This window comes from Lygodium microphyllum, chromosome 1, assembly GCF_053477565.2.
Source record: "Lygodium microphyllum isolate KBCC chromosome 1, Lygodium_microphyllum_v1.1.10, whole genome shotgun sequence".
NCBI lineage: Eukaryota > Viridiplantae > Streptophyta > Polypodiopsida > Schizaeales > Lygodiaceae > Lygodium > Lygodium microphyllum.
The window spans coordinates 61098961-61126367 of NC_141135.1; the positions used below are offsets into that span (position 1 = coordinate 61098961).

The 27407-nt window shown below is 39.9% G+C and overlaps 1 protein-coding gene across 2 annotated transcripts in view; it reads right to left on the bottom strand.

The window, feature by feature from the left end:
• LOC148041174 (P-loop containing nucleoside triphosphate hydrolases superfamily protein) overlaps window positions 1–7820 on the bottom strand; it is a 164146-nt gene extending 156326 nt beyond the window's left edge. For both annotated transcript variants that reach the window (XM_087677359.1, XM_087677355.1), the window contains exon 1: window positions 7551–7820. In XM_087677359.1, coding sequence (XP_087533485.1) covers window positions 7551–7688 — 138 coding nt within the window. In that variant the 5' untranslated portion in view covers window positions 7689–7820. The remainder of the gene's footprint in view (window positions 1–7550) is intronic.
• Between the last annotated feature and the right edge of the window lie 19587 nt (window positions 7821–27407).

Consider the following 27407-nt stretch of genomic DNA (forward strand, 5'->3'; position numbering starts at 1 on the left):
CTATCACCTTCATCAATTCCCGTATTCTTTCCTAAAAAGTAATTGATAATACTAATATGTTTTTGTAAGTTTAAGTACGTTCTAACTAATCGTAATCCTTTTCTTATGTACTAACCTGATTATCTATGTTCCGCTATCCATCGTGATTACGGGTTATGACCACAACCTCGGTTTGTTGTGGAATAACCGGTCCTTCAGGTTGAATGGATTTAAGGGTAACTTCCGCTTGCGCTTCAGCTTTGTGTTGAGTTCCCTCAGTAGCAGTTACTTTCTCGTGTTGGGGAGCTCTTCAAGCATAATCTCGCTCAGCGTCTCGATGTCTCTTAGGAGCCATGGAAGAAGCTTGATGGATTTCAGTGACGCTTCCGCATAGGTGTGGAGAGAGAGAGAGAGAGAGAGAGGCTAATTGCAGCAGAGCTTTGTCACGTCAACAGCAGAATGACTTTTGCAGGAGTTGTTGTTCTGTTTGACGTGACAGTCTACCCCTGTTTATATAGTAATTGGGGAGGGGAGGGACGGCGTGATAAAGAGAGGACGCTTGCTTTTTAGCATTTTCGATGACATTATCGATAATAAAGAGAGAACGCTTTCTTTTAGTGTCTTCGATGACATCATCGATGTGTCAGAGACGGGGACTCCATTTTTGTAGCGCAAAGATAAAAATTTACGAATATATGGGTGAGCACCACGCGTTGCGTCATCGGGTGCATTACTCCAAGGCTCACAACCAAGGCAACGACCAAGGCATAGACCTTGGCATACTTGGCAATGGGCTACGAAGGCTTCGTTGGCGCCATTGGCTGTGCGTAAGAAGCTCTGACTAGTTGTAGGAAAAGCTTACCGGGAGGTCACCCATCCCAGCAGTGTCATCACCCAAGTGCACTTAATTGCCAAATGACTATCCACTAGGCTAGTTCTTTTTGTTGTTCTATACTACAAACATAGTTTTAATAAGCTTGTCTTGGGAGAGTTTCCCAAGCCTTCCTTCCATAAACTGGCGTATAATACCTCCTCAATTATCTTCAAATGTGCAATTTTGTTTTCAACATAAATCAATTTTTGAAATGTATACGCATATTTTTATTAAAACAAACTAAGTAATGGAAACATTATATTCTTCCCTCCTTAGAGAAATCGAGATGTTCTCATCTCGAGAGAAACTAGGGGTATTCTTTCATAAGGATTGCCTCATCCATCCAAGTGACATGCTCTTCAGGATAATCCTTTCATTGTACTAAGTGTTCTCTTAGGATTCGGCTTCTTAGAGATTTCTCCCTTGTATCTAGAATCTTCTCGAGTTGCATTTCGAGAATTCCTTGGGCAATGATTATTTGTTCGTCATTAAGCACATGATCGGGATTTGATACATAAGGTTTCAATAGGCTTACGTGAAATACATTGTAAATCACGAGATAGGGTGGTAATTTAAGCTTGTAGACTTGCCTCCCCATTACTTTGATTACTTCATATGGTCCACAATACCTTGGACTAAGCTTTTTGTATTTCCCCAAGGATAATGAGCTCTTTTCGGACCTTACCCTTAGAAACACCATGTCACCTTCCTTAACTGTTCTTATGGATCTTTCAAGATCTGCATAGGACTTTTGCCGATCTTGAGTAGCTTGAATGTAATGTCGGATCAATTGGATTTGTTGGTCCATCTCTTCAAGCATAGCCTTATAAGCCTCTACCTTGAGAGTGGGATCTAAGAAGTTTAGAGGTGCACGACATTCTTGCCCATACAAGGCTTGAAATGGCGACATCTTGATTGTTTATTGAAAGGCAGTGTTATAAGCAAACTCCACCAAAGGTAGATGTTCAATCCACTGTCTCTGTTCTTTGCCAAAATAAGACCTTAGAATATCTTCAATGGTCTGATTCACCCTCTCACTTTGGCCATCAGTTTGAGGATGATAAGAGTACTGAAGTATAGCTGCGTTCCAATTGCTTGGAATAGGCAAGTCCAAAACTTAGCGCTGAACCTGGAGTCTCAGTCATTGATTATGCTCTTTGGCAATCCATGCAACCTAAATACTTCTTTGATAAAGACTCGAGCAATGTCAAATGACTTATAGGTTGTTTTGACTGGGATCAAGTGTACAACTTTTGTCAATCTATCAACCACTACCATGATGGAATCATATCCACCACCAACAGTAGATAATCCAACAACAAAGTCCATACTTATTGACTCCCATTTCATTTGTGGAATGTCCAAGGGTTGTAACTCTCCAGGCATCTTGATCCTTTCGGCCTTGACTCTTTGACAAGTCAAGCACTAAGTTACATACTTTAATACATCCCTTTTCAATCCTGGCCAGTGATAGCTCTTACGAACTTCGTTGAGTGTCTTGGCATACCCCGGATGTCCTGCAATGGGACTATCATGTGCTCTCAAAAATCAATCGCATAAAGTGTACTTCATCATCATTAACTTGTCAAAGCAACTCAACTATCATCATAAGCTCATAACTCACGCTCTTCAAAAATAATAACGAGACTTTATATTTATGAAAAGTATTTACAAAGATATATTGATTATACAATGATCTACCAACACACCATCTCATGGATCCTTTCCTCATGAAAAGTATCAAGGTCTATACTCTCATATCTTGGTAGGTTCTTATGTACATGGCAAACAGCATAATATGGTGGCTCTTGGGGGTAACAAAAACATCCCATGCCAAAATAAGACCTTCTTGGCACTATAACAACTCTCTCGTGTGATACTACTTGTAGCACTTTCCGATATACCCACAAGGTTTTAGGTATAGGCTCATTCCCAATGTCTAGTAACGGTTCAGCAAAGGCACTGAACAAAAGGTATATCTTAACTATCCTTAGTTGTTCAACCCATCGAATCCTCCACATATCACCATATGTGACCTATTCCTTGGCCAGAAATCTCTCATGTACCATGAGTTAGGATAAGGTTGCAATACAATTAGAGGAATAAAGATCATTTCCATTATCTTAAATATAGCCTCGCGGTATGAGAAATTATTCGACCCTAAGGCTACTTGATACATGATGGGAAAAATATTCCGCAAACGTGTAGCTTCCTCATCGCTAAGTTTCTGTGGGCATAATGTGTATGCAAGATAATCAACAACAGTTTTCTTCAAACAAGTGTGGTTATTTTATTAATTCCTTTTATACATTGACTAGTTAACCTTACACTAAAAGCTCTTTTGAAACCTAGGCTCTAATACTACGTGTGAGGTGCCTCCTCCAACAAACCCGAAAGAGTCCTCTTAGTAGTCGACCGAAATTCATATCCATGCACATCACCATCCAATCTCCCCATGGAAAACCTAGGACTTAGTCGAACATGGGAATCTCAGTTCTCCTTCACAGGGGAAGCATGGACAAGTCACCCCTAACAACAATCTAATGCCCACCTAAGAAAGACCACTTTGTAATCAATCAAAGACAGGAGTGAGATTAACACCACACTCGGTTCAAAGAGAGTGAGAGATGAGGGAGAGTGTAGCTTGATCCCCCTACCCATAAGGTAAAATCTCAGCTTCAACCCCTAGTCTTGGAAAGTTACCCGACTTATCGGGTCCACCAGCCATAGGCATTCAATCATCACGATTGAAACCTCCCACTTTTCTCAATCGGGTTTGCTTGGTTTTCTAATTAGCAAAGCATACTACCACATTGTTTGGACATATAAAATCAAATTCCTTTTATTACTGCGTTAAACTGGATTCGTTAGACTCAATCTTTAGCACATAACAAACAATTCAGAAATCAAATACTTTATTTCATAGTAACATCCAAAACCATCACTCCGCAAAGTGGTACAAAATCCGTCTTTTCACAGAAAGACATAGGACCTTCCAATCCCTCGGGATTGGGCTGCATGTGATCACACTCCGTCCACGGTCAACAAGGAATTTACTGGCTCAGAGCCCCTCTAAGCTTCCCTGAGCCTCGGGAGCTGTCCTACATAGCAGGGGTACTTCTCACTTGGTCCTTTGCCCTCTCAAGTACTTGAGTGATCAAAAACCAAAAACACCTATCTCCCTCAAGAGCATAGGATCCCCATCCACAAGTGAGTTTTTCCACACTAAACACCTATCTCCCTCGGGAGCATAGGACCCCCAGTCGCAAGTGAGTTTTTTCACACTCCACAAAGTATTGGGAAGCATTGGGTTGGGGACCCCAACGTCCCGAACCACCACAATCCACAACTCGTCCGGCTGATACAAGCCCAAAATCATAAGAGACATAATTCATCAGTGGAGCTGCTATCTCAGCTAGCATACCTGCATTTTTCTACCTAGAGTCTCTCATAAGCATCCTAAGATCAGAGAACTACATTTTGCTCCCATCACTACTGTCCATATGATCATCAACCTTGGTGGAATGTTGTTGTGGCATTTTGGAATCCATCACGAGTCATTTAGATCCATCACAAGTACAACACACTCTTGGAGCTGATTTTAGCATCTCCAACACCACTCTTAGCACACCTTTGTCCTAGTCCTTGAAACATGGAGTTTCGAGGTCCCATTGTACACATTCACTCTCCTATATCATTCATTTCATAAGCATTCTACAATTCATGTTCACTAGTTTGATCCTCTACCAAGAACAACTCATAAACTTTGATTGATCCACGATGAAAGTAAGACTTTCTACTACTGGTCACAATGATCCCAAGTAAGAGAGACCGATCCAAGTCTAAGAGATGCTTCTAGTTGTCCTTGCAAATACTCCCTTAAGAGTCTATGAACTCGAAGATCCTAATACCTCAAGAGGAATATCTTATACAATGTGTCATCTCCGAGACACTTGCCTAAAGACATGGTTTCTAGAGCCTCATAAGCTCCTCCTTTGTAAAAGAAGCCACCAAAAATCTATATATACTCTCAATGACCACCTCCTACGCTCTGACATATCAGCTCTTTGTCTTTCATCTCTCAAGGATCTAGTCATGGAATCTAGTAGGGTTGTGTAATAATATTTGGCAACCTATTCCTCTTGGGCCATGTCTCCATCTCCTAATCTAAATCTCCCGGCTCCTTGTCTAGAGTATTTGGGCCTTGTGTTCTGTAAGACGTCTCTATTCACCTTGTCGAATGACTATTTTCAATAGGAAGCTCCCACATGATATTTGTATTCCTGATCTTTCTTTATTGCATCTATCACCGATAATACAAGAGTCTACATTCTCTCTGCCATCAATCTACCACATGACTTCTGAGAGAGAGAGATAGAGATGCTAGTCTCAAGTAGGAAGTTGTACTGATTCAATCGGATCTAGAAAAGGCTTTTGATTATTTGGATTGGTCTTTTCTCGCAGAGCTCATGCATGTTGTGGGTTTTGGTCCACGCATGTCTTATCTGATACACACAGTTAACGCCGATGCCTTCACGAGTCATGATGAATGGTGGGGTCACTAAGACATTCACTCTTGCACAATTAATCAGTCAAAGTTGCCCTTTCAACCCCTTGTTCTTTGCCCTAGTGACCCATCCAATCCTTTCCATGCTTTCTCGCTTGGTGACCACAAGACAGCTCACCAGTCTCTCTTCCCTTTGGCGAACATTTTGTGGGCCAATCACTAGAAGCAAATAACACGTTCGTGATTCTCAAAGCTGAACTAAAGAACCTCCACAAGGCATTGGATGTATGGAAACTTTTTGGCCAACCCTCTAGTTTTCATAGTATTAATGCAACCAAATCCTCCCTCATCAACTGTACTGAACTAGATTTGCAATCTTTGCAATGACAAGGGATGGTGATCCCCCCTAGGAATGTCATGCAACGTCTGTATTACCCCCTGGGCATTTATGTTAAGCCCAAGCAATTGTTACAATGGAATTCTCTAAAATTGGAGGTGAAGTTTCTATAGTGGAAATTATAGACCTAGCCTTTCCATGTTCACCTTAAAATGATACAATCCATTATGCTTCCTATGCTCACATATTTTTTGCTACTTTTTCCTTATTCTGTCTCCACCTTGAGAGTTCTTACTAGGGACATTCCCTTTATACTATGGAAAAAGGACACTTTACATACAAGTATCTCATCTCTTGGAGGCATGCTTGCACTCCTAACAATATGGATGGTTGGGCTATTTTGGATGCACACACTCACATGGTTGCTCTTGTAACTAGAAAAGGCTTCGGCTGATCGAGTATACCATCTTATGATTAAGGACCACCATTTGCCGGTCACTAAGGCCAATACACTCTATGGTGTGCACAAATCTAATTGGAGGCATGCTTGCACTCCTAACAATATGGATGGTTGGGCTATTTTGGATGCACACACTCACATGGTTGCTCTTGTAGCTGGACTCCAACTAGAAAAGGCTTCGGCTGATCGAGTATACCATCTTATGATTAAGGACCACCATTTGCCGGTCACTAAGGCCAATACACTCTATGGTGTGCACAAATCTAAGCATTGGTGGAAAATGACTATCATGGAGGGTTGGTTCAATAAGACACCATACAAAAGTAAATTCTTCCTTTAACGTGTCCTAGTTGGTGGGCTGCCCCTTGCCACAACAATACACCGCATCTCAAATGGCGCTTATTTTTTCTACCTCACCACTACGGAAACTTCTTGCCACCATTTTCTTTCGTGCCCTTTGGCACAAAAGATCTAGTCCCTATTATCTGCTATTTGGCGGGATGTGGTTGGCATGTCACTACACCCCTTTGATTGGGTCTTTGCTTGGCTCAAAAATCCTTCTCCTACACAACCACATATGAAGATTTTGTTTCCATTCCTTAGTTTTTGGGGCTGCTATTGAACAACCGGGAAGCTTGTGATTTTGATTTCACATTTGGAGTGCAAACTTTGCCAAGTTGAAAGGTCTTATACATTGGCAACTTGACCTTATTCAGCACACTGATCTCCTTCCCACAGAGGACTTGGTCCCTTGGCATAGAGCAATCTCTGCTACTTCTTTGCCGTGTCTTTTGTACTCCTTTAGTTATCTAATCTTCTGTAAAGCGAGTTATGCACGATCTAGGCCATCGTGTATCTTGTAATCATGTAATCTTGTAAATTACCTATTACCCCCCTCCCCAAAAAAAGAAAAACCCTAAAAAAAGAGATGCTAGACTCTCCTTGTCAGCCCTTCAAAGCTAGGAGCTGTAGATGGGTATCACAAAATATGCATATAACCAAGGCTGGGATAGAGGCCATAAAGTCACATACGTCGTGATGGTCATATGATAACTTCGTCCACATAATTTGTGGTCAGTCGCCCATGGAGTGTTGGAAAAGGGAGGCCTCACATAAGCCGTTAGTGTCATTCAATTTCCTCACCCAAAGATGGACACAAATGCTAATCTATCAGTGATGTTCCATGAAATCGAGCCCATTGAGAACCTTGACAACGAAGCCACAGCTGACATGAAATCAATTCCCAATTGAGAACCTTGACAGAACCAAAAATTCATGGCTGACAGTACCTTGACAAAAATGGTAGTTACAGACAAATGCTAACTATCCGCGATGTTTCATGAAATCAATTCAATTGAGAACCTTGGCAAGAAAAATACATGGCTGAGAATACCTTGACAAAGTCGTACTTGGATGAAGTGTGACGAGAATGGCGAGGAAGCTGCGAGGTGCTCTGGACGGGATCGCCTTCTTTGAGAGTATCAGCAGCTTGCGATTGCCCTTGCTGATCGGCGATGCTACTCCATGCCATTCTTTTTCCCACAGTCCTTGCGTCTCAGATCGAGGAACGGCCCTTGTTTCGCAGCCTGCATGAATGTAGAGGCGCCATACGCATGCTGGCCAAAACGAGGTGACGTAAGCATTCTGAATTGCTTAGGCCGGATTCACACACGTCCGGAAGAAGTGAATTGCTTAAGCCTTAGGCGAGATGTGGCAAAAGGTCTTGAAAAGAATATATTTTGATATTTTTCGCATGGAGCTTTTACAATTTTAAGATATACGATAACCTCAATTATAATATGATTAGAAAACTTGCAAAATTTTACAAATAATTAAAGAACGTGTTAACTTTCAAAGTTAAAGGTTTTTGTAGAGCCTCTATACAAGGTTTCCTAAGAACACTAGATGTAAATCAAAACAAGGTGATGTAAATTGCCAGTGCCTAAAAGAAAGTGTGTTGGTTAAGGAGGCCAATAAGTTTATGGTCTCCCACAGAAATCATACATTTTTTATATCCAAGAGCGCCCATAACATTACATTCCAAGTAGCATTGTTATAGAGAAATAATGCAAGTCAATTGACGTGGGGACTTTTGGTACAAGGAGATAGGTTATATCTATGTTAACAAAAGCCTTTGCAGAAGGAACCACATGGCACCCATGGAGCCCCTCCTGCAAAAGCTTCTACTACAGCCATGTGGCATCATGACCCCGCTCGCATACAACACGCCCACAGTATGCTTGCCTTGACCCCCCAACCCCCACGCAACACACACACAATAAACTAATATGAAGAAAATGAAAAAATTCCCTATCATTATAGGCCTTGGTCTAAGAAATGGTGGCAAACACCCTTGGGCAAGAAGGTAGTTATGGAAAAGGTAGCGACACCATGTTGTCCAAATATGGCTTAAGCTTTCTCTCTCTCTCTCTCTCTCTCTCTCTCTCTCTCTCAAAATGCAAGAAACCAAAATAAGATACAAGAATGGATGTAGTAGGCTCATTGTATTCTATCCCTCTTATTCAAGTCTAATTTCCCTCTTCACTATGATCTACCATGATCCACTCCAAGAACGCCATGTCAAGAAGAAGAGGGAGAAGAATAATAATGTAAGAAAAGATAAAGAAGGAAAGCTTTGTCCACAAACTCTCTCTCTCTCTCTCTCTCTCTCTCTCTCTCTCTCTCTCTCTCTCTCTCTCTCTCTCTCTCTCTCTCTCTCTCTCTCTCTCTCTCTCTCTCTCTCTCTCTCTCGTACACACACACAAGCAAGACTATGTAGAATCTTCGACCTATGAGCACCCTTATTTCTTCAAAGGCTCTAAGGTACTCTCCACCCTACTCACATGGAAATTCTTGCTTGCAACTTCCTACTCTATGCTCCCTTCCTTGTATCCCCAAGGACATAAAGAAAACAAAAAAGAAGAAGAGAAAATGACTAAATAAAACAAGCTTCTTTGCCATCCATGTACATCTCCATGCCAACATCTCAAGCTCTTGTTGTTGCTTTCACTTTTTCAAAGTTGCTTTAGACGTTGACAAAGAAGAGAAACACAAAGATTATGGCTAAGGAAGCTCTTCGCCTAGGAAAACAATAGGGCTTGATCCAATTGTGATAGAAGGAATGGAAGAAGAGAGAAAAAAAGAACTAATGAAAATGATGATGTAGATGATGATCACAATGGCTTTTACAATATCGATGATCCTTCACCTCTATCTTAATATCTTTCAAAAACAATTGCATCCCCCTCCCCCCTCTCAAGCATAAGAAACAAAAAGAAAAATCTTATTTTTCCCTCTCAAATGACCAAAAGCTTTAAGTTAGTAAGCTATTGTCTAGCTTTAATACACATAATAATGAATTTTCCATTGATTTTGAAGCTTTTGTACACTAGGGTTTCTCAAGGTAAGCATCCTAATATCCTATTCCTCTCTTATGTTTAGCTTTGGCCTTCTACACTATACATAGACCTTTATGGCATGTTCCAAGGATTTATGTTTATTACTTTTTGCACTCTTTGATTTTAAAATGCTTCCCATAATCATTTTATAATTTGCATGGAGTTAGCATGATGCTTAGATTTTACAATTAATTTCTATGTGTCTTATAATACCTTTATGTATATTGCTTTTTGCACTTTTTGATTTTAAAGTACTTCCCATAATCATTTTATAATTTTCATGGAGTTAGCCTGATGCTCAAATTTTACAATTAATTTCTATGTGTGTTATACGACCTTCAAAAATATAACATATCAACTTTGTAATTTAAGAGATGTTGGAGCCTAAATGAATTAATTTATTCCCATTATTTTTTAGGCTCTCAACTCTATTGTTTTTTTATTATTCATCTCTAGTACCTATTTGTTATTTTTAATATTCTTGCTTTTTTATTATGCGTTGCTTTTCCTTTGATCATTCGTTCCTATTGACTTCCTTTGACCTCTGTTGACTAGCTTTGACTCTACCTTTGACCTGCTATTTTTTTTCTCCATCACTTAGGATTAACATATTTCCCCTCAATATTAGAGTGTTGGTCCATTGGCATTATTTGCTTTGTAAGCTAGGAAGGTGGTAGACTTGAGTGGAAAGCATGAGGGAAGCAAAGTTGTTATACTAATGTTGGAATAAGAGTATCTCTTACAATGAGGGAAGCAAAGTTGTTATACTAATGTTGTAATAAGAGTATCTCTTACAAGAAAATGGTGTTCCTAGGGAGTATGAGTGTATTATTGTGTAATGTGGGTGGACATGTCATGGAAAATTGGGTTTAATGCTAGTAGGTAAGCTAAGGCCTCATAGGTGTCCCATAGTTGATGACCCAACCAATGAAGGATTGGTAATTTATATGCAATAAATGAGAGGGTGACATGCTCATCAAGCAAGCTAGGAGTGTCCTATCTTTGATGTGCTCCTAAAGTGGGAAATTTGGGATAGGGGGTTAGTAGTAGAGCTATTCGACTAATGCCATTAGGTCACCTCTAAGTTGAGAATCCCTAGGTGTAGTGAAGATAGTGCACCTATTTAAGGTGGAGCATTTACTCTCTTTTCTTTTCTTTTAATAAAAACTCCTCGATGGTAGAAGAATCCCTAGGTGTAGTGAAAAGAGTGCACCTATTTATGGTGGAGCATTTACTCTCTTTTCTTTTCTTTTAATAAGAACTCCTCGATGGTAGAAGAGGTTGAAGTGATTGTTCCAAAGTTGAGACCATCTTCCTCCCTATTGGTCGTACCATTGAAGATAAATGGGAAGTTGTACCTTCCACGTTCTTCTAGGTCATAATTCTATTTATGCCTTTGGGGGTAGGGTAGACAAGTGGTATCCTCTATCTCTCCCTTTTAGGCTCAACATAGACAATGCATCCTTATTTAAATATACAATATTTAACTTGTGTGCTAGTTGTTGCCTTGTGCATCATTTGGCCACAAAGAAAAACTAACCTTCTAAGGCTTGGGATCCTAATGTTCATTCATCTTCTTGTTGGACTTGCACCTTAATCAATTTATCTAAATATTAAACTGGGAGAGTTCTGTTAATATTTATAAGAATGATAAAGTCAAAAGAAGATGGAAACATATTTTTGGCTTGTGCTAATATAGAGCTCTTAAAAAAGGGTCTTTAAGTTTCTCTCCTAGATTACCTTTGGAATCTAAAGAGGGATGTATGGGGCATCCTAGTGGCCACCTCAAATCTCTTCATGATGCTTTCTATCTTTTACAGATTAGGGTGAGGGGGTGACAGTGTTGTGGTTGTGGTGGGGTGCTGGTGATATCGTTCTTTGTCCATTAGGATTATGAATTCTAGGCTCTCGATGTCTATAGAACTAAAGCTTGCACTCTTGAACTAATCTATGTCATTTCCTTGGAAAAATCATACTCCTCTCTTGGTAGTATCATTCCAAAGTTGTAATTGGAGCTACATGGGCCAATTGCAAATTAAGTTTAAGGCTCTTAACATCATTGTCCTTTGTTGGCTCTACGGCTAGTTTACTATTTTGAGGAAGCTTTATGCTAGAGGAACATGGCATTTTCTAATAGCAACACGTGCTTCTTCAAAGGATCTCTTTCATGGAGAAAAAGAGACATGTTCATGCCAAGCTTGTTAGTAAGGTCCTTGATCTTTTCTTATAGTTACTTACTTCATCCTTCACTATTATCAAGCCTTGGAACTCCTTGATGATTGCATTCAATTCCTTACACACCATGCTCAATAGGTTTTTTGATTGCTTTGCATTTTGTACTTATTCTTATAGTATGATTCTCTTGTCTCTTCTTCTTTTGGTAACAATTGAGAGCTACTATTGTTGTGGATCCACAATTGTGTTGTGAGAAGATGAGATATGGTGATCCTTGGTGGAAGATCGAGTAGTAGCTATGAGCTACTACTATCTTGGAACTTGGATTTCATTGGAAGAATTTATAGTTGTAGGAACATGAGAGACAACAAAAAGCTACCTTTTTTGTGGTTTTAGTTGTTGAAGACTTTTGCCCTCAGGATTTAAAGATTTTGAATAATTAGTATCTAGAAACTACTACATTTCTAGTTTTGGGTAGTCTTGTGTATTGCCTTTAGACATTGTTATTTAAAGTTGGAATCTACATTGATAGGGAACTATTGCAAGTGTGCAATGGGGGGTTGTCCATGTCTTTTGCCTATAGATAGTCATTGATTCCTTAGTCTTCTTAGGTAATTTTGGTTTGTTTGCATTGTCCATCACAGCCTTTTTCACTTTTGATAGTTCTTATTTAGTTGATACAATCACTTTTACTATTAAAGAAGATGGAAATAGATGGGCTATAAGATAGGTTCATAAAAAATACTTTTGATTGCAAGCTCAACCTAACTCCAATGTAGGATCCTTGAGCACATGGTAGGGCCTTAGGTACACATCACAACTTTATGTTGATTCCTTTGGAATATCTTTAATGAAGTGATATTGGTTATTTGTTTGAGGATTCCTTTTGTTATATCTTGGTAGAGTGAATTTATTTTTGCTTTGTTGATTTTTGACTTCTTTTGAGATGGGAATTTGGCCCATTGGTTTCTTTTTCTCCTTTTGTGCCTTGATTATGTTGGTGAGTAAGTTATTACCCACCTGGCTACTAGTAGTTTGAGGTAGGTCTTGTGGTGGTCTTCTATGTGCTCTTGTGTTCATAGGCTAGATTTCCCTTATTGAAAGTTGTGTTGATTCTGACTTGGGAAACCTTAGGTGAATTGGGCATCAAAACTATTGTTGCATTTAGTTTACCACTTGAAAGATTTGCCAAGAGTTGTCTCTTTTCTAACATCCTCTCTATTTAGTAGGACAAAGAACACGATGGATATATTTTAAATTTCAATTATCATCAAGATCTTCTACTTCCCCAGTAAGGAGTATGATTTTTCCTTATATGGGTTGATAATGGTTGTTTGTGGGCACTACTTCAAGTTGTTCAATTCTAATCTATTTATGTGCCACTATATTTAAATTAGAACCTTCATCTAATAGAAAATCAACAATGTACTCTCTTTTAGCGCAATCATGCTAAGATTGTAATATTAGTCTATGGAGTGTGTCAGATGCACAAAGAGGTTGTTCATGCCAAAATGACCTATGTTGATGTATTTTTCTCAATTGAGCTTCTCTTGCCATTTTCCACACTTTTTTAATGCTCTAAAAGCTAAAGGATATCTATTTTATCACAAAAACCTTTCTATAAGGTTAAATTATTAGTCTCCAATGATAGTTTGTACTTGGAGGCTCTCAATTTGAGAGTACACATACATTTTGATGAATTTCTTAGCTTGAAGGATTTTTCATACTTGTTTATGCTCATGTTGTAGTGATTATAGAGGTTGAAATTGATTTATGAAACCAAGTTGCTTATACTTGGCCTCTACTGGTTGTTTTATGCTAAGAAGTTAGCTGAATACTCAGGATAGCTTGTAGAAAATTTATATGCCTTTGGAAGTATTAAAATATCATTTTTGCATCAGTTTTATGATATTTTTGAAATGGAGAGCCATTGCTTGGCTTTGTGAGGCACTCAATTTGCAGTCCATTGGTCTATTTGAGCTTGCAATTGTGTATATCTTATATGTTTTTGGTATGAAAACATACATTTAATTTATGACTTCTTTATTGAGTTTAGAGAATGCATTGTTTAATATTGAAGACCTTAATGGAATAAACTTTTCATAGTGGAAAGAGAAAATATGCAATGTATTGGTCTTGAGAAGTTAGTGAATCTGATCAAGTGTAGTGGAATTAAGCTCGAGGATATGGATGCAAATGTATGGCAAGACTTGGATGAGTTGATATATTCCACTATTATGTTGAGACTCTCAAAGTCCATTTATTTTAATATGGAAGATATGGCATTTGCATGTTGGGGGTAAAGGCGTCTCCGCCTAGCCACCTGTGTATTACTACACTGACAGTACCCACCACTACACACTATAGGTGGCGGGCGCCCATCACAGTCACTTATTCTTTATTCTTTTAGTGACAATTGAATAAAGGAAGGCCTAGCCACACATTGTGATTGTTGGAGTTCCCACTTTTGAGTCTCTCTCTCTCTTGGCTCTTGCTCTCCATGTGCCATAGCTCTCATCGCCAAGCTTCTTCCTCCTAGGTTCCACTTCCCTTTCAACTGGTATTAGATCAAAGGCATTAGAGCTTGCCCAGCATTCTCTTCAGCCCATATTTGAAGAGCTTCAACCCGAGCTTCAATGGCAACCATGGCACCTTCATTTGCAAGTATGTTTTGATCTCCCGCCTCCTCCCCGAGCTTTTAGACCTTCATTGGCTTCTTCCCAGGCTGGATTGGAGCCCCCTTGACATTGCCAAGTGCCCCCAAGGACTGTTGAAGACCCCCCAGCCCCAAGGAACAACCAGTACAAATTTCGACGCAATTTTAGGGGGCTAGGCTTACATGCTCCTGGCATTTCCCTACTCTTTCTCGGCTTCCTAGCACTCTTGGCAACCTTCCCAATCATTGTTGGACTCCCTAGCATTAGTGCCTGGCTCCCGGTGATCAATTCGAGTGCTTCCCCCTTTAGCCCTTGCTGTATACATAGTCCCAGGACTGTCAAAATAGGGCAACACTTGACATTTACTGTTTGATGCTTCTTGGCATTGCTCGTTTGATGCCTATTGATGCCCGGTGATGCCCAGATGTTATGGGATGCTATGTCTATGATTTGGGACTGATTTGGAGTAGATTTGAGCACCGTTTGAGCTTCATTTAATAGTAAATTGCTTGATGTACTACAGTGGGCTGAAGCTAATTTACTTGGTGTATGCATTGGTTCATGGATACAGGGTGCTTACTTGAGGTTTGAATGATCATGCTGATGTATTTGGAGGTTGTCAAATGCTTCTTCTTGGTTCCGGAATGCTTTTGAGCTTGGATTAGGCTCTGACTTGGTCACTCTTCACTGGCATTTGGCCTCAGTTGGCATGCTTTGGACCGGTTTATGCCTATTGTCATTGCTTGACATTTAGGCTTATTGTATTTATGATTTGGTCAGATATGGATGCCACTTGGTTTGCCCATGCTTGACAGTTACTTGGAGCTTCATCTTCAAATGTATTTGAGCATTTTGGATCTACTAGGCATTACATTTGGTTGTCAGTTACATGCTCTTTGAATGCTTTCCAGCTTATGCTTTACATGTCTGAGATAGCTTGGGATTTATGCTCCGGATGTACCCTATTGGGATTTGGCATTGCTTGCTCTCTTTGCATCTGTGACGTATTGGCTATCTCAATTCCAGCTTGTGCAGTAGAGTCCTACGTCACAGATGTATTGGCTAAAGCAGTTAATGGACCTTCGCATGAAAGAGGGGACCTCCCTTTCATCTCATTTTAATCATTTTCATGCTATCATGAAGAGTTTGTTGTCACATGGTATTGAGTTCAAAGGCAACTTGCACTCGTTGTTTCTTCTTGGCACCTTGCTTGAATCATGGAATGTCTTCTGTATTGCCATATGCATGAACAAGCTTCATGGGTTGAAAATCAAAGATGTTGAGAGTGCTTTATTGATTGAGGAAATCAACAAGAGAAACAATGATGCTTCCTGCTCTTCACATGCATTGACCGTTAGAGCTGGCAGACATGGCAGGCATGATAATGATCATAAAGGCACGGACTCTCAGAAGTCCAAGTCCAAGTCATGTGGTTGTAGTAAGTCCCGTGGACGGAAGTCTGATCTTACCTGTCATTATTGTGAGAAAGCATGACATATTAGGCCACAATGTCATAAAATGCGCAATGATAAGCGCAAGGAAAAGGGAAAAGAAAAAGTGCAGGAAAAGTCTTCTGAATGTAGTATTGTACCTGCAAAGTCCAGTGTGAAGATAGAAGAGGTTAATGTCATGCAGGCCACTGATTCAGATGATGATTACATACTTGCAACTTCTTCATGCGATGCCTTACAGACTTCTGAGATACATTCTATGTATACGCAGTGCTGGCTCTTGGATTTGGGTGCATCCTTTCATGTGACACCCTGTAGAGATTGGTTTCATACCTATCGTACCAGATCTGGTTCTGTGCATCTTGGTGATGACAAGTTTCTTGACATTGTGGGCATTGGAGATGTTAGGCTACAGTTTCCTTCTGGCAGTTCTTTTGTTTTGCATGATGTACGCCATGTACCTGCGTTGACTCGCAGCCTTATATCAGCTGGACAGCTTGATGATGCAGGGTATTTTGTCTTTTGGAGACTCTGCATCAAAGATTACTCATGGCAGGCTTGTGCTTGCAAGAGATGCCAAGTCTGGTAGCCTCTATCCCTTACTTGTATGTGGAGCTACATTGGATCATGTTTTGTCTATGGGTTCTATTCCCCATGTGTCATTTTGGCATGCTTGTTTGGGGCATATGTCTCTTAAAGGAATGAAAATGCTATGTGCTTTGCAGTATCTTTCGCCTTTTGACTCTTCGCATTTTGATTCTTGTGATCATTGTTTGTATGGTAGGCACACTAGAAATACACATAAAAAGTCTGGTAAGAAACGCATGGGTGAGCCCTTGGCTCTTGTGCACTCAGATGTATGTGGACTCATGCCCTGTTAGTCACTTGGTGGGGCAAAGTACTTTGTTACTTTCATAGATGATTACTCACGTAAGGTTTAGGCTTATCCCATAAAGAGAAAATCCGATGTCTTGGACATATTTTAGTGTTGGCTTGTATTGGCAAAGAACTAGTCTAGGAAAGGGCTAAAATGCCTAAGGTCAGATAATGGGGGTGAGTATGTATCACGTGCTTTTGAGCAATTTTGTAATGAGTGGGGTATTAAGCGTCAGTTGACCACCCCTTACACCCCTCCCCAGAATGGTATGGCTAAACGCATGAATAGAACCATTCAAGAAAGGGTCCGTAGCATGCTTAGCGAGGCTAGCTTACCGCAGCCCTTTTGGGCTGAGGCAGTTACTACTGCAGTGCATCTCATTAACAGGTCACCTAGCAGTGGCATTGACTTTCAGGTTGTTACAGAGGAAGTATAGGCACGTAAGCCCCCCTCTTATGATCATTTGCATGTCTTTGGATGTAAGGCATTTTGCTATGTGCCCAAGGACAAATGCAATAAGCTGGATCCTAAAAGTGTCAAATGCATTTTCATTGGCTATGGAGATGCAGGAGAGATGGGTTATTGCCTATGGGATCTGCAAGCGCGGGAATTGATCCGCAGCCATGATGTCATCTTTCATGAGGAAAAAATGCACATGCAGCTTGAGAAAGTGGTTGAGGTACACATAGTTATCTTTCAGGAGGAGCCACTTGCTCCCGTTCAACCCGCTCCATGGCCAGTTAGACAGTGTGCAGCATCACCTGATGCTCATGGCCTAGATGCTAAATATGTTGATGTTAGACAGGATGTTGGTTAGGTAGCACGGCCTGGGTTGAGGCGCTCTACTAGAGATAGATGACCGCTTGACCTTTTTGCACCCTCTATGGATTATATACTAGTTACAGATGTAGGAGAGCCTCTCACTTATGATGAGGCTATGCACATGGGTGATTGTCACTCTTGGGAGAGGGCTATGTAGTTTGAGCTTGACTCATTGTATAAGAATCAAACTTGGGATTTGGTTTCCTTGCCTCAGGGTAAGAAGGCTTTGCCATGCAAATGGGTATACAAGCTGAAAAGTATCCATGGACACCCCAAGCCGGCATACAAGGCTCGATTGGTTGCTAAGGGTTTTAAGCAAGAGCATGGTGTTGACTTTGATGAAGTCTTCTCTCATGTGGTCAAGATGACTACCCTACTCTTAGTCTTGGCCTTGGTTGCACAGCTTGACCTAGACTTGTATCAGATGGATGTCAAGACGGCTTTTTTACATGGGGACTTGCATGATGAGATTTACATGGAGCAGCCTAAGGGCTTTGCAGACCCTGGCAGGGAACACCTAGTGTGTAAGCTAAAGAAGAGTCTATATGGCTTGAAGCAGGCACCAAGGGAATGGTACCATAAGTTTGATGCATTCATATAGTCACAGGGCTACAGTTGCAGTGCTATGGATCCATGCTTGTACACGAAGAAAGCCTATGACAGTTCTTTACTGATTTTGGTACCCTATGTGGATGACATGCTTTTAGTAGGGATAGCTCATGAGGAGCTAGATGCTTTTAAGGCTCAGCTCAAGAAGAGCTTTGAGATGTAAGATCTGGGACATGCCTCTCATATACTTGGTATGCGCATTACGCGCGATCGATCTGAGGGACTACTCTATCTGCACAGAGGGAGTACGTTCATAAAGTCCTTGAGTGCTTCCGCATGCATGTTAAGCCTATTGGATGTCCATTACCTTCTCATGTGAAGGTTTCACAGGCCGATTGTCCGCATACAGATGAGTAGAGGACCGAGATGGCCAAGATTCCCTACGCATTAACCGTGGGCAGTCTTATGTATGCCATGATAGCCACCCGTCTAGATATAACTTTTGTAGTTGGGGTTGTGGCACGTTATATGGATACACCTGGCAAGAAACATTGGGATGCCGTGAAGGGTATCTTGAGGTATCTGAAGGGCACAACAGATATGTGACTTTGTTATGGCAGCCAGGATTCAGGAGTCGTGGGGTACACTGACTTTGATTATACAGGACATGCATATAGTAGGAAGTCCACTTCTGGCTATGTGTTCACTTATACTGGAGGGGCTATCACTTGGATGTCTAGGGCGCAGAAGTGTACGGCCCTTTCTACTACAGAGGCCGAGTATATTGCATCCACACTGGCTTGAAAGGAGGCTATCTGGTTAGGTCGTTTGATTACTGACCTTGGTATGACAGATGCTATGCCGACACTGCATTCAGATTCTATGAGTGCCATTCAGCTGGCCAAGAATCCGGTATTCCATGCAAAGACGAAACATATTGAGATGAGGTATGTTGGGGGTAAAGGTGCCTCCACCTAGCCGCCCATGTATTACTACAGTGACAGTACCCACCACTGCACACTGTAGGTGATGGGCGCCTGTCACAGTCACTTATTCTTTATTCTTTTAGTGACAGCTTGAATAAAGGAAGGCCCGGCCACACATGGTGGTTGTTGGAGTTTCCACTTTTGAGTCTCTCTCTCTCTTGGCTCTTGCTCTCCATCCGCCATAGCTCTCACCACCAAGTTTCTTCCTCCTAGGTTCCACTTCCCTTTCAGTGCACATAGCATTTGGAAAAAGTTTGGTGACATATATGAAAAAAATAAGTGCAACCTTGTGGATGTATTAGCTAAAAACCTCATTGATCTCTATATGGAGGAGGGGGCTTTGATGCCTAATCACCTCAATGAGCTCACTATTTTTATCGAATTGGCATCTCAAAAGATCACATTCATGACTCAATCAAGGCTATGTTTCTATTAGTCACCTTGCCTAAGAGTTGGAATACTTTCAAGAATGCCATTACCTACAGGTGGTTTGATTGAGTGATAATAAAAGGTAATGTAGGGTCAAGGAGCTCTAGTGCACTTATGGTGAGAGGAAGGTCAAATGCCAAGGGAAACTTTTGTGAGAGAGATAAGTCAAGAAGCAAGTCATGCAACAAAAAGAATGTAGAATGCTTCTTTTCTAACAAGAAGGGGTACATAAAAAAGGATTGCTACAAGTGAAATAACAAGAAAAAGGGAAAAAAGGCAAATGATGATGATGGAAAAAAGGAATAGAAAAGCAAGGCAAAGATAGAGGAGATAAATGTATGTAGCAGTGATGATGCTCATGTCTTGCATGTATTCTCTTTGGGTGATGCATTCTTAGTTGCCATGGATAATGGTATGTCTCAAAACTAGCTTCTAGATTCTGAAGCATCATTTCATGTTATCCCACATAGGGAGCGGTTCTCTACTTATGATACTAGAAAAAGAAGATGCATTCATGCTAAAAATAATTATGGATGTCACATTGTTGGCATTGGGGATATACACTTGTCATTACCAATTTGGTTCTTCTTTTGTCTTGAAAAATGGACAAAATATTATAGTCTTAACAAAAAGTTTGATCTCAGTATAGGACAACTTGATCATTGTGGTTATAGAGTGATCTTTGGTGATCATGCATAAAAGATTTTCAAGGGATATCTTTTTGTGACCAAAGGATCGAAATATGGTACTTTGTATCATTTGCATGTTTCTTGTGTTAAAGACCATGTCGTAGGTTGTAGAGCTGTTACTAAATAGCCATATATTTCTTTATGGCATCACCATTTGGGACATATGCCAATCACTAGAATGAAAGCTCTATGCCATTTGAACTATATTACTTGTCTAAAATTTTTCGATATTGGGTCTTATAAGCATTATTTATTTAGAAAGTAAACAAAAACATCATATATGAGAGGTGGTGGGAGTCCATAGTATGATGCTAGTCTCACTAATGGATTTTGAGTTGAAAGTGTAAATATGATAGTGCATCTAATCAATAGGTCTCCTAGCAAGCCATTGAATGGCAAGATTACTAGAGGAGTTATGGTCTAGCAAGAGACCTAGTTACGATCATTTGTGTGTTTTTAGATGTGAGTCATTTATGCACATGCATAGGGACAAGTGGAGTAAGATTGATCCTAAGTCTAATAAATGCATTTTTCTTGTCTATAAAGAGTAAAGTGAAATGGATTATTGCTTGTGGGATCATGAATCTAGAAGGGTAGTATGCAACCATGATGTCATTGTTAATGAGGATAAGATACATAAGTAGCACATCAAAACAATTAAGATCCACAATGTAGTATTTGAAGAAGATGGGCAACTAGCACATGAGTAGATTGTATGACCTGTTGCACATGATGTGGGGCTTGGATAGCCTACTAATGCTAAGGTGCCAATGCAACAGGATGGTGGATAGTTCATGTCTTATAAGATAGACAAGTGGGATGGCTAGAGACTCTTATTGAGCTAGTTTTACATAGATCTATGAGTGTTTCTAGACTGCCAGATAGATATACTTTGTCCCTAAACTATGTCATGGTAATGGATTATGGTGAGCCTTCTTGTTATGCCAATGCTATTACTAGGAATGATAGTCATGAGTGAACGAGGGCTATGCAACTAGAGATTGATTCTTTGGAAAAGAATGCCACCTAGGAGTTAGTTCCTTTGCCTAAGGAAAAATGTGCACTGCCATGTAAGTGGGTCTATAAGCTGAAGGTATCTCCATCTGATGCATTGCCTAAGTATAATGCAAGATTGGCCGATGATGGGTTTTAAACCTAAAATTGATGGGATCCTCTCACCACTAATCAAAATGACCACCCTTCAGATGGATGTAAAGACGCTTTCTTGATGATGACTTGCATGAGGATATTTACATGGAGAAACTTGAGAGATTTGTTATAAACGTAAGGAGTGGCTGGCATGTAAGCTGCATAAGAGCTTATATGGTTTGAAACAAGTTCTCAAGGAATGGTATTATAAGTTCAATGCCTTTATGCAATCTCAAGGATACATTAAGAGTGAGACTAATTACTACCAATACACCATGGAAGGCTAGAGATGGTAGCCTTATAATATTGATTCTTTATGTAGATGACATGTTGATTGTTGGGATGTTAGTCACCGATGTGGATGTGTTAAAGAAAATGTCACATGAAACCTTTGACATGAAGGACTTGGAGAATAATGCTCACATTCTTAATATGCGCATTATGCAAGCTCAAGACAAAAATATACTCTATTTGTCACAAAAGGAATATATTGGAAAGGTATTAGAGCATTTCAATATGGAGAGAGGGAAGGCTATCAATGTTCCATTTCCTACATATTTGAAACTTAGCCAAGAAGTAAGCCCCAAGTTAAATGAGCAAAATGCTAAAATGGCCAAGGTTTCTTATGTATCTATAATTGGTAGCTTGATGTATGCCGTCGTTGTTACACATCCATATATTTCCTCTGGTGGGAGTTGTTAGTAGGTATATGGCAAACCCTAGTGGGAAGCATTGGGAAGCAATAGAGAGTATCATATGATACTTGAATGGCACCAAATCTATGTGCATATCCTTTGGAAGGAAGTATGCATCTTGGATATGAAGATGTTGATCTTGTAGGGGGTGTAGACTTTAGGAGGTCTATTATAGGTTTTTTCTTCACTTTCATAGGTGGTGTAGTCTCTTGCGTCTGTCAATTGCAACCATGTATGACTTTATATCACTGAGATAGAGTATGCTACAACCATTAAGGCCTACAAGGAAGCTATGTAGCTGACTTGTCTAGTGGGAGATATGGGCATTGTATGAGAGGTACCTACATTACATGGTGATAGAGTACCATTCAGTTGGCAGAAACTCTATTAGAAAGGACATTGAGGTGAAATATCACTTCATTAGGGGGGTTTTTAAGGTGAATTGTCACTTCATTGGGGAGGTTCTTGAGGACAAATGTATTGATCTTGTTAAGATCTATATGGGTGATAACATTGCAAATCTTCTCATAAAAAGTTTACCCTTTAAGTGATTTGCACTTGTTGTAGAGTATTGATGGGCATTGGGTAGTATCTTTGCTTTCTTCTTATACTCCCATAAAGATACATTGAACTTTAAGTGGAAGGTTGTTGCAGTAAAGGCCAATGGCCTATAATTGGGGGACAGTGGACACCCCTTGTATATGTATACACTATACAACTATGGATGATTGAAGAAAACAAAGAATAAAGATACCATATATTTTGTACCCACATAACTCTCTTCGTATTCTTCTCTCTCTCAACTTTCTTACATTCCATAGCTTCTACCTCACATTCCACTATTGCTTCCATCTTAAAAGAAGGCATAGTACTCCTTGGGGTACAACCCCAAGAAGAGCTTCATATCCTTGGGAAAGTTCAAAAATTTGAGCCCTTGATACTAAGGCAATTAGGGAAGCATTCTTACAAGTTATAACTCGTCGAGTTCATAACCCTTCCATATTAGTTTACTCAAAGTCTATGTTCCTAACCCAAAGCATATACTTGATGACACTCAAATTGTAATGCCTAGCCGAGGTGTACTATAATTTCAACCCAATAAAATCTTGAATACAAAAGAAAGAACTCTGAGTAGGTTTATTTGGGAACAACTTGTACAATGGAAGAATGCATACTCCAACTCAAGACTTTAGCAACTCCCTCACGACCTCCAATGCAACTACTTAATTAAGTAAGAGAGAGGATATAAAAGAGAGGGCTGATGCTACAAAACAAGAACATAAAGCCCAAAAGAAAGCACCATATTACTACTATTATACTAGGAGGGGGAGAGAGAGAGGGGGGGAAGAGGGCTAGATGTCTCACCTATTTCCATACTCTTTTCTTTGCCCAAGCCACTCTTATCCTACCATGGCTCGAGTGCTCGAGCACTTAAGTTTTTTAATTAAAAAAAGATGGCATTCACAAGCATTAGAGCACTAGCATACACTTGAGTGCATGCCCAAAGTGAAAAGATATTACAAATTTTAACTCACCTCACGTAGTGGGAAGCAAAATGATAACATCATTAGGGTTTCTTGGTATAGCAAGTGTTTGAAAAGAAAGCAAGTTCAATGCTTGGGTTAAACCACCCATAATAGTGCTTGGCCCAAAATGTGCTTAATTCGAGAAATCATCATCGTCCATCATGTGACAAGATTTTAGTTTGACATCATTGCTACTGATTGTAGGAGGAGAGCATTCAACCATGATATGCCAAAAAATCTCTTAGTTGCCCATGCCACCATTGACTTAATGCTCAAAAGCACTCAAGTACATAGCAAGCACTCAATCCGATCGCCATGATATTTGTACTCGACTTGACATCTTGTCATTGGCCTCAAGTGGCCTAAACAATTAGTTCAAAGTCACTTCCATTTGATTTCATGTAACCAAAGCTCAAGTGCACACAAATCACTTGGTTGACTTGCTAACAATTGAGTGCATACGAAGCACTTGATCAACTTGCCAATGCTTAAATGCATACAAAGCACTTAGTTGAAAGGAAGGTGCCAACTTGAATTCACACTTGATAGCTTCAACGAATCGGCTAATGGGAGAACGTGGCCACCCTCTTTTACAATTGAGCACAAGAAGCACTTGATTAACTTGCCAATGCTTGAATGCACTCAAAGCACTTGGTTGAAAGGAAGGTGCCAACTTGAATTCACACTTGATAGCTTTAGCAATCGGCTAAGGGGAGCACTTGACCACCCATATTGGTTCTCAACAAGAGCAAGCCAATGCTAAAAGGTAGTCAATACATCCTATTTTTGCTTTATGGGATATGCCCAGATCTTATGCAAATAATCATCAATTAAACTCATAAAGTACTTGGTACCACCTAGTGATTGACAATGCATGGGAACACATACATCAGAATGAATAAGAGCCAAAGGCTCACCCATGAGTGTAAATGTAGGTAAGGACATGTGCCCAAGGCGATGATGCCATAAAGATACATGTGGTATGTCAACCATAGCTAAAACATGGTCGATAGATCTAGAAATAAGCAAGGGATCGAGGCTGCCAACCTTGGCACCTCAAGCAAAGACAAGATTTCCACGGATAATCTTCCATGCATAATAACCAAAAGGTATGTGATACCTATATCAGCTAATTGCCCAATAGAGAGTATGCTTTTGGTCAAAGTTGGAACATGCATCATGCAAAACAAAAGTGCTATATAAAGAAAATATAGCAAGCTAACACCACCAATGCTAATAATATCAAATGCCAAGTCATTTTCTAGTCTCATGAAACCTATCATGTTGCGATAGGAATGAAACCAATCCTTATGCAAGATAACATGAAAAGAAGCTACTAAATCAAGTAGCCAACATTGAGAAAAACTGGATGAGGCATCATTCAACTAGCTAGCATCAAGAGAAGAAGCTACCAAGAGGTAATCATCATTAGACTCTGGCCCTAAGGCATTTATCTCCTCAAATTTTACACTAGACTTACTAGGAACAATGCTACAATCATTAGACTTATCCTACACTTTTCCTTTTCCTTTCTCCTTGCCCTTGTCATTGTACATATTATGGCACTATGGCCTAATATGACCTTGCTTCCCACAATAATGACATGTAAGAGAGGCCTTATGCTCTAAGGAGACGTACTTCGAGATTGCCCACAAGACTAAGACCTTTGGGAGTCTTTAGCATGGTAGTCATTACTGCTCTTACCATCATGTCTACCCCTAACTATCAATGCATGAGAAGTATGACCTACATCCACATTCTTTATGTTTATCTCCTTTGTAAGGAACCCTTAGCATCCTAGAGTTTTAAACCATCCTTAGGCATATTAACATACATGGAAGTACAGAAAGTGTTCCCATGACTCAAGAAGTATCACAAGCAATAATAACAATAGAGGAAGATTGTTCTTAAACTCAATGCCCTATGAAGTCAACTGACTAAAAATCCAATGAAACTCATTCAAATGCGCAGACACATTAGTGATTTCCTTCATGCGAAGGTCCATGAGCTGTTTCAACCAATACATCTATGAAGTAAGACTTTAGTCATCATAAAGGTTGCATATCTTTTCCAATAATTACCAATCATTATCCTTAGGTGCCACAACATTGAAATAAACATGTTTTGACAATGACAATATAATAGTGGACTTACTACGTAGATCATCCAAGTATCGTGATTAATGCCTTTAGGCTTTACACTCTTGGTTTTCAAAGGCCTAACTTGCTTCTATTTGTGTCTTCCAATAGGTGAACTTTGTGCCATCAAGCTTCTCAATATTAAAAATAGCACTATCATTCAAAAAATTGGCCCTAGTGATAGTATACAAATGTAAAATCCAAGAGAAAGGGCTAATGTAAATGATTGCAAGTCAGTCCCCCAAAACTTAGCCAAAATAAAGGCTTTTAAAACAAGAGGGAATACTGAAGTATAGAGTTGTCCACCAACTAGAAAGTGTTAAAGCATGTCATAATCATATTCGGGTTCATAAATCAATGCTGGACATCACCATAGACATGTAGCATACCCGAAATACCATGTAGGCATAATACACATTCAAAGCATGAAGCTCGGTGTTGTATGCTTGCTATCCAAACTATTATGATAATAATAAAATTCTACAAAATTGAGCTAATCAAGCTCTAAACAATCCAACTAGCATCCCAAAAGCATAACCATACCATCCAGGTCCCAAAATAGGATCCTCAAAGCATCAAATATGCAATATGGAATTTACTGTTTGCTCTTTAAACCAAAACTATTATGTTCTACATGAACAGAGAACAAAAAACTACACAGAATCAACTTTGTGGGTACTCAAATCTATAGCTCTCATCACGCTATTCGTTTCTAACTATATAATGCCAGAATCCCATATCATATGCAAAAGTCATGGGCCAAAATACAACAATGCTATCAAGCTCCAATAATTATCCACGACTTCTACAACATGCTCTCTATCCACTCAAAATGGGTAGACTGGCTACTCCTCAACTCAATTAGCACTCAAAAAGGCTTAGATAAGCCTTGGAAAGCTCCTCAACAAGTCGAGAGCAAGCTAGAACAAGCCAGGAGAAGGAAAGACTCAATGCATACCTCGAGAGGAAGAAACAATGGCTACCATGAAAGCTTGAGTTAAAGCTTTGAATTCGATTCATCAAAGGATGAAGAAGCTCCTCAAATGGTTGGCTTTGATACACATAAGTAGAAGCAAGAGCAAAGCAAGAGCTATGGCAGATGGAGAGAGAGAGAGAGAGAGAGAGAGAGAGAGAGAGAGAGAGAGCATATGTGAGAACTCCAACATTCACAATGTGTGAGCGGCCTTCCCTTATTCAATAGTTAGTGAAAGAATAATGAATAAAGTGATAGTGATGGGTGTCCACCACCTGTAGTGTACAAGTGTGTGGTCACATTGTGTGAAGTAAATACAGGGTGGCCTAGGCATAGGTGCCTTTACCCCCAACAATATGGAGAAAAATATGGAAGTTGTTGTTATAAGCAAGCTACCCAACTCTCTCACATTAGTCAATGACTCCAAAGCACAATGCCAATTTAGTATTGAGAATTTAGTTCAAATTCCCTCCATGTCAAATAACACCTCGCAAACATTGCTTTGATACTCCATGCCCTTAAGATTTAGGAAGAACTTTAGTCCATAGAGGACCTAATAAAGAAGTCCTTATAAGTTAAGGAAATAACCATAGTGATATATGAACTTAAATATTAACTATAGTAGGTGTAGAGTCAAAGAAAATAAGAATTCGAAAAGATCAATTAGGAGATTTGTTCCTTCAGAGGACCTGTGACAAAACAATAAGACACCGTTGCTTAAGAGGCTCACCATGTA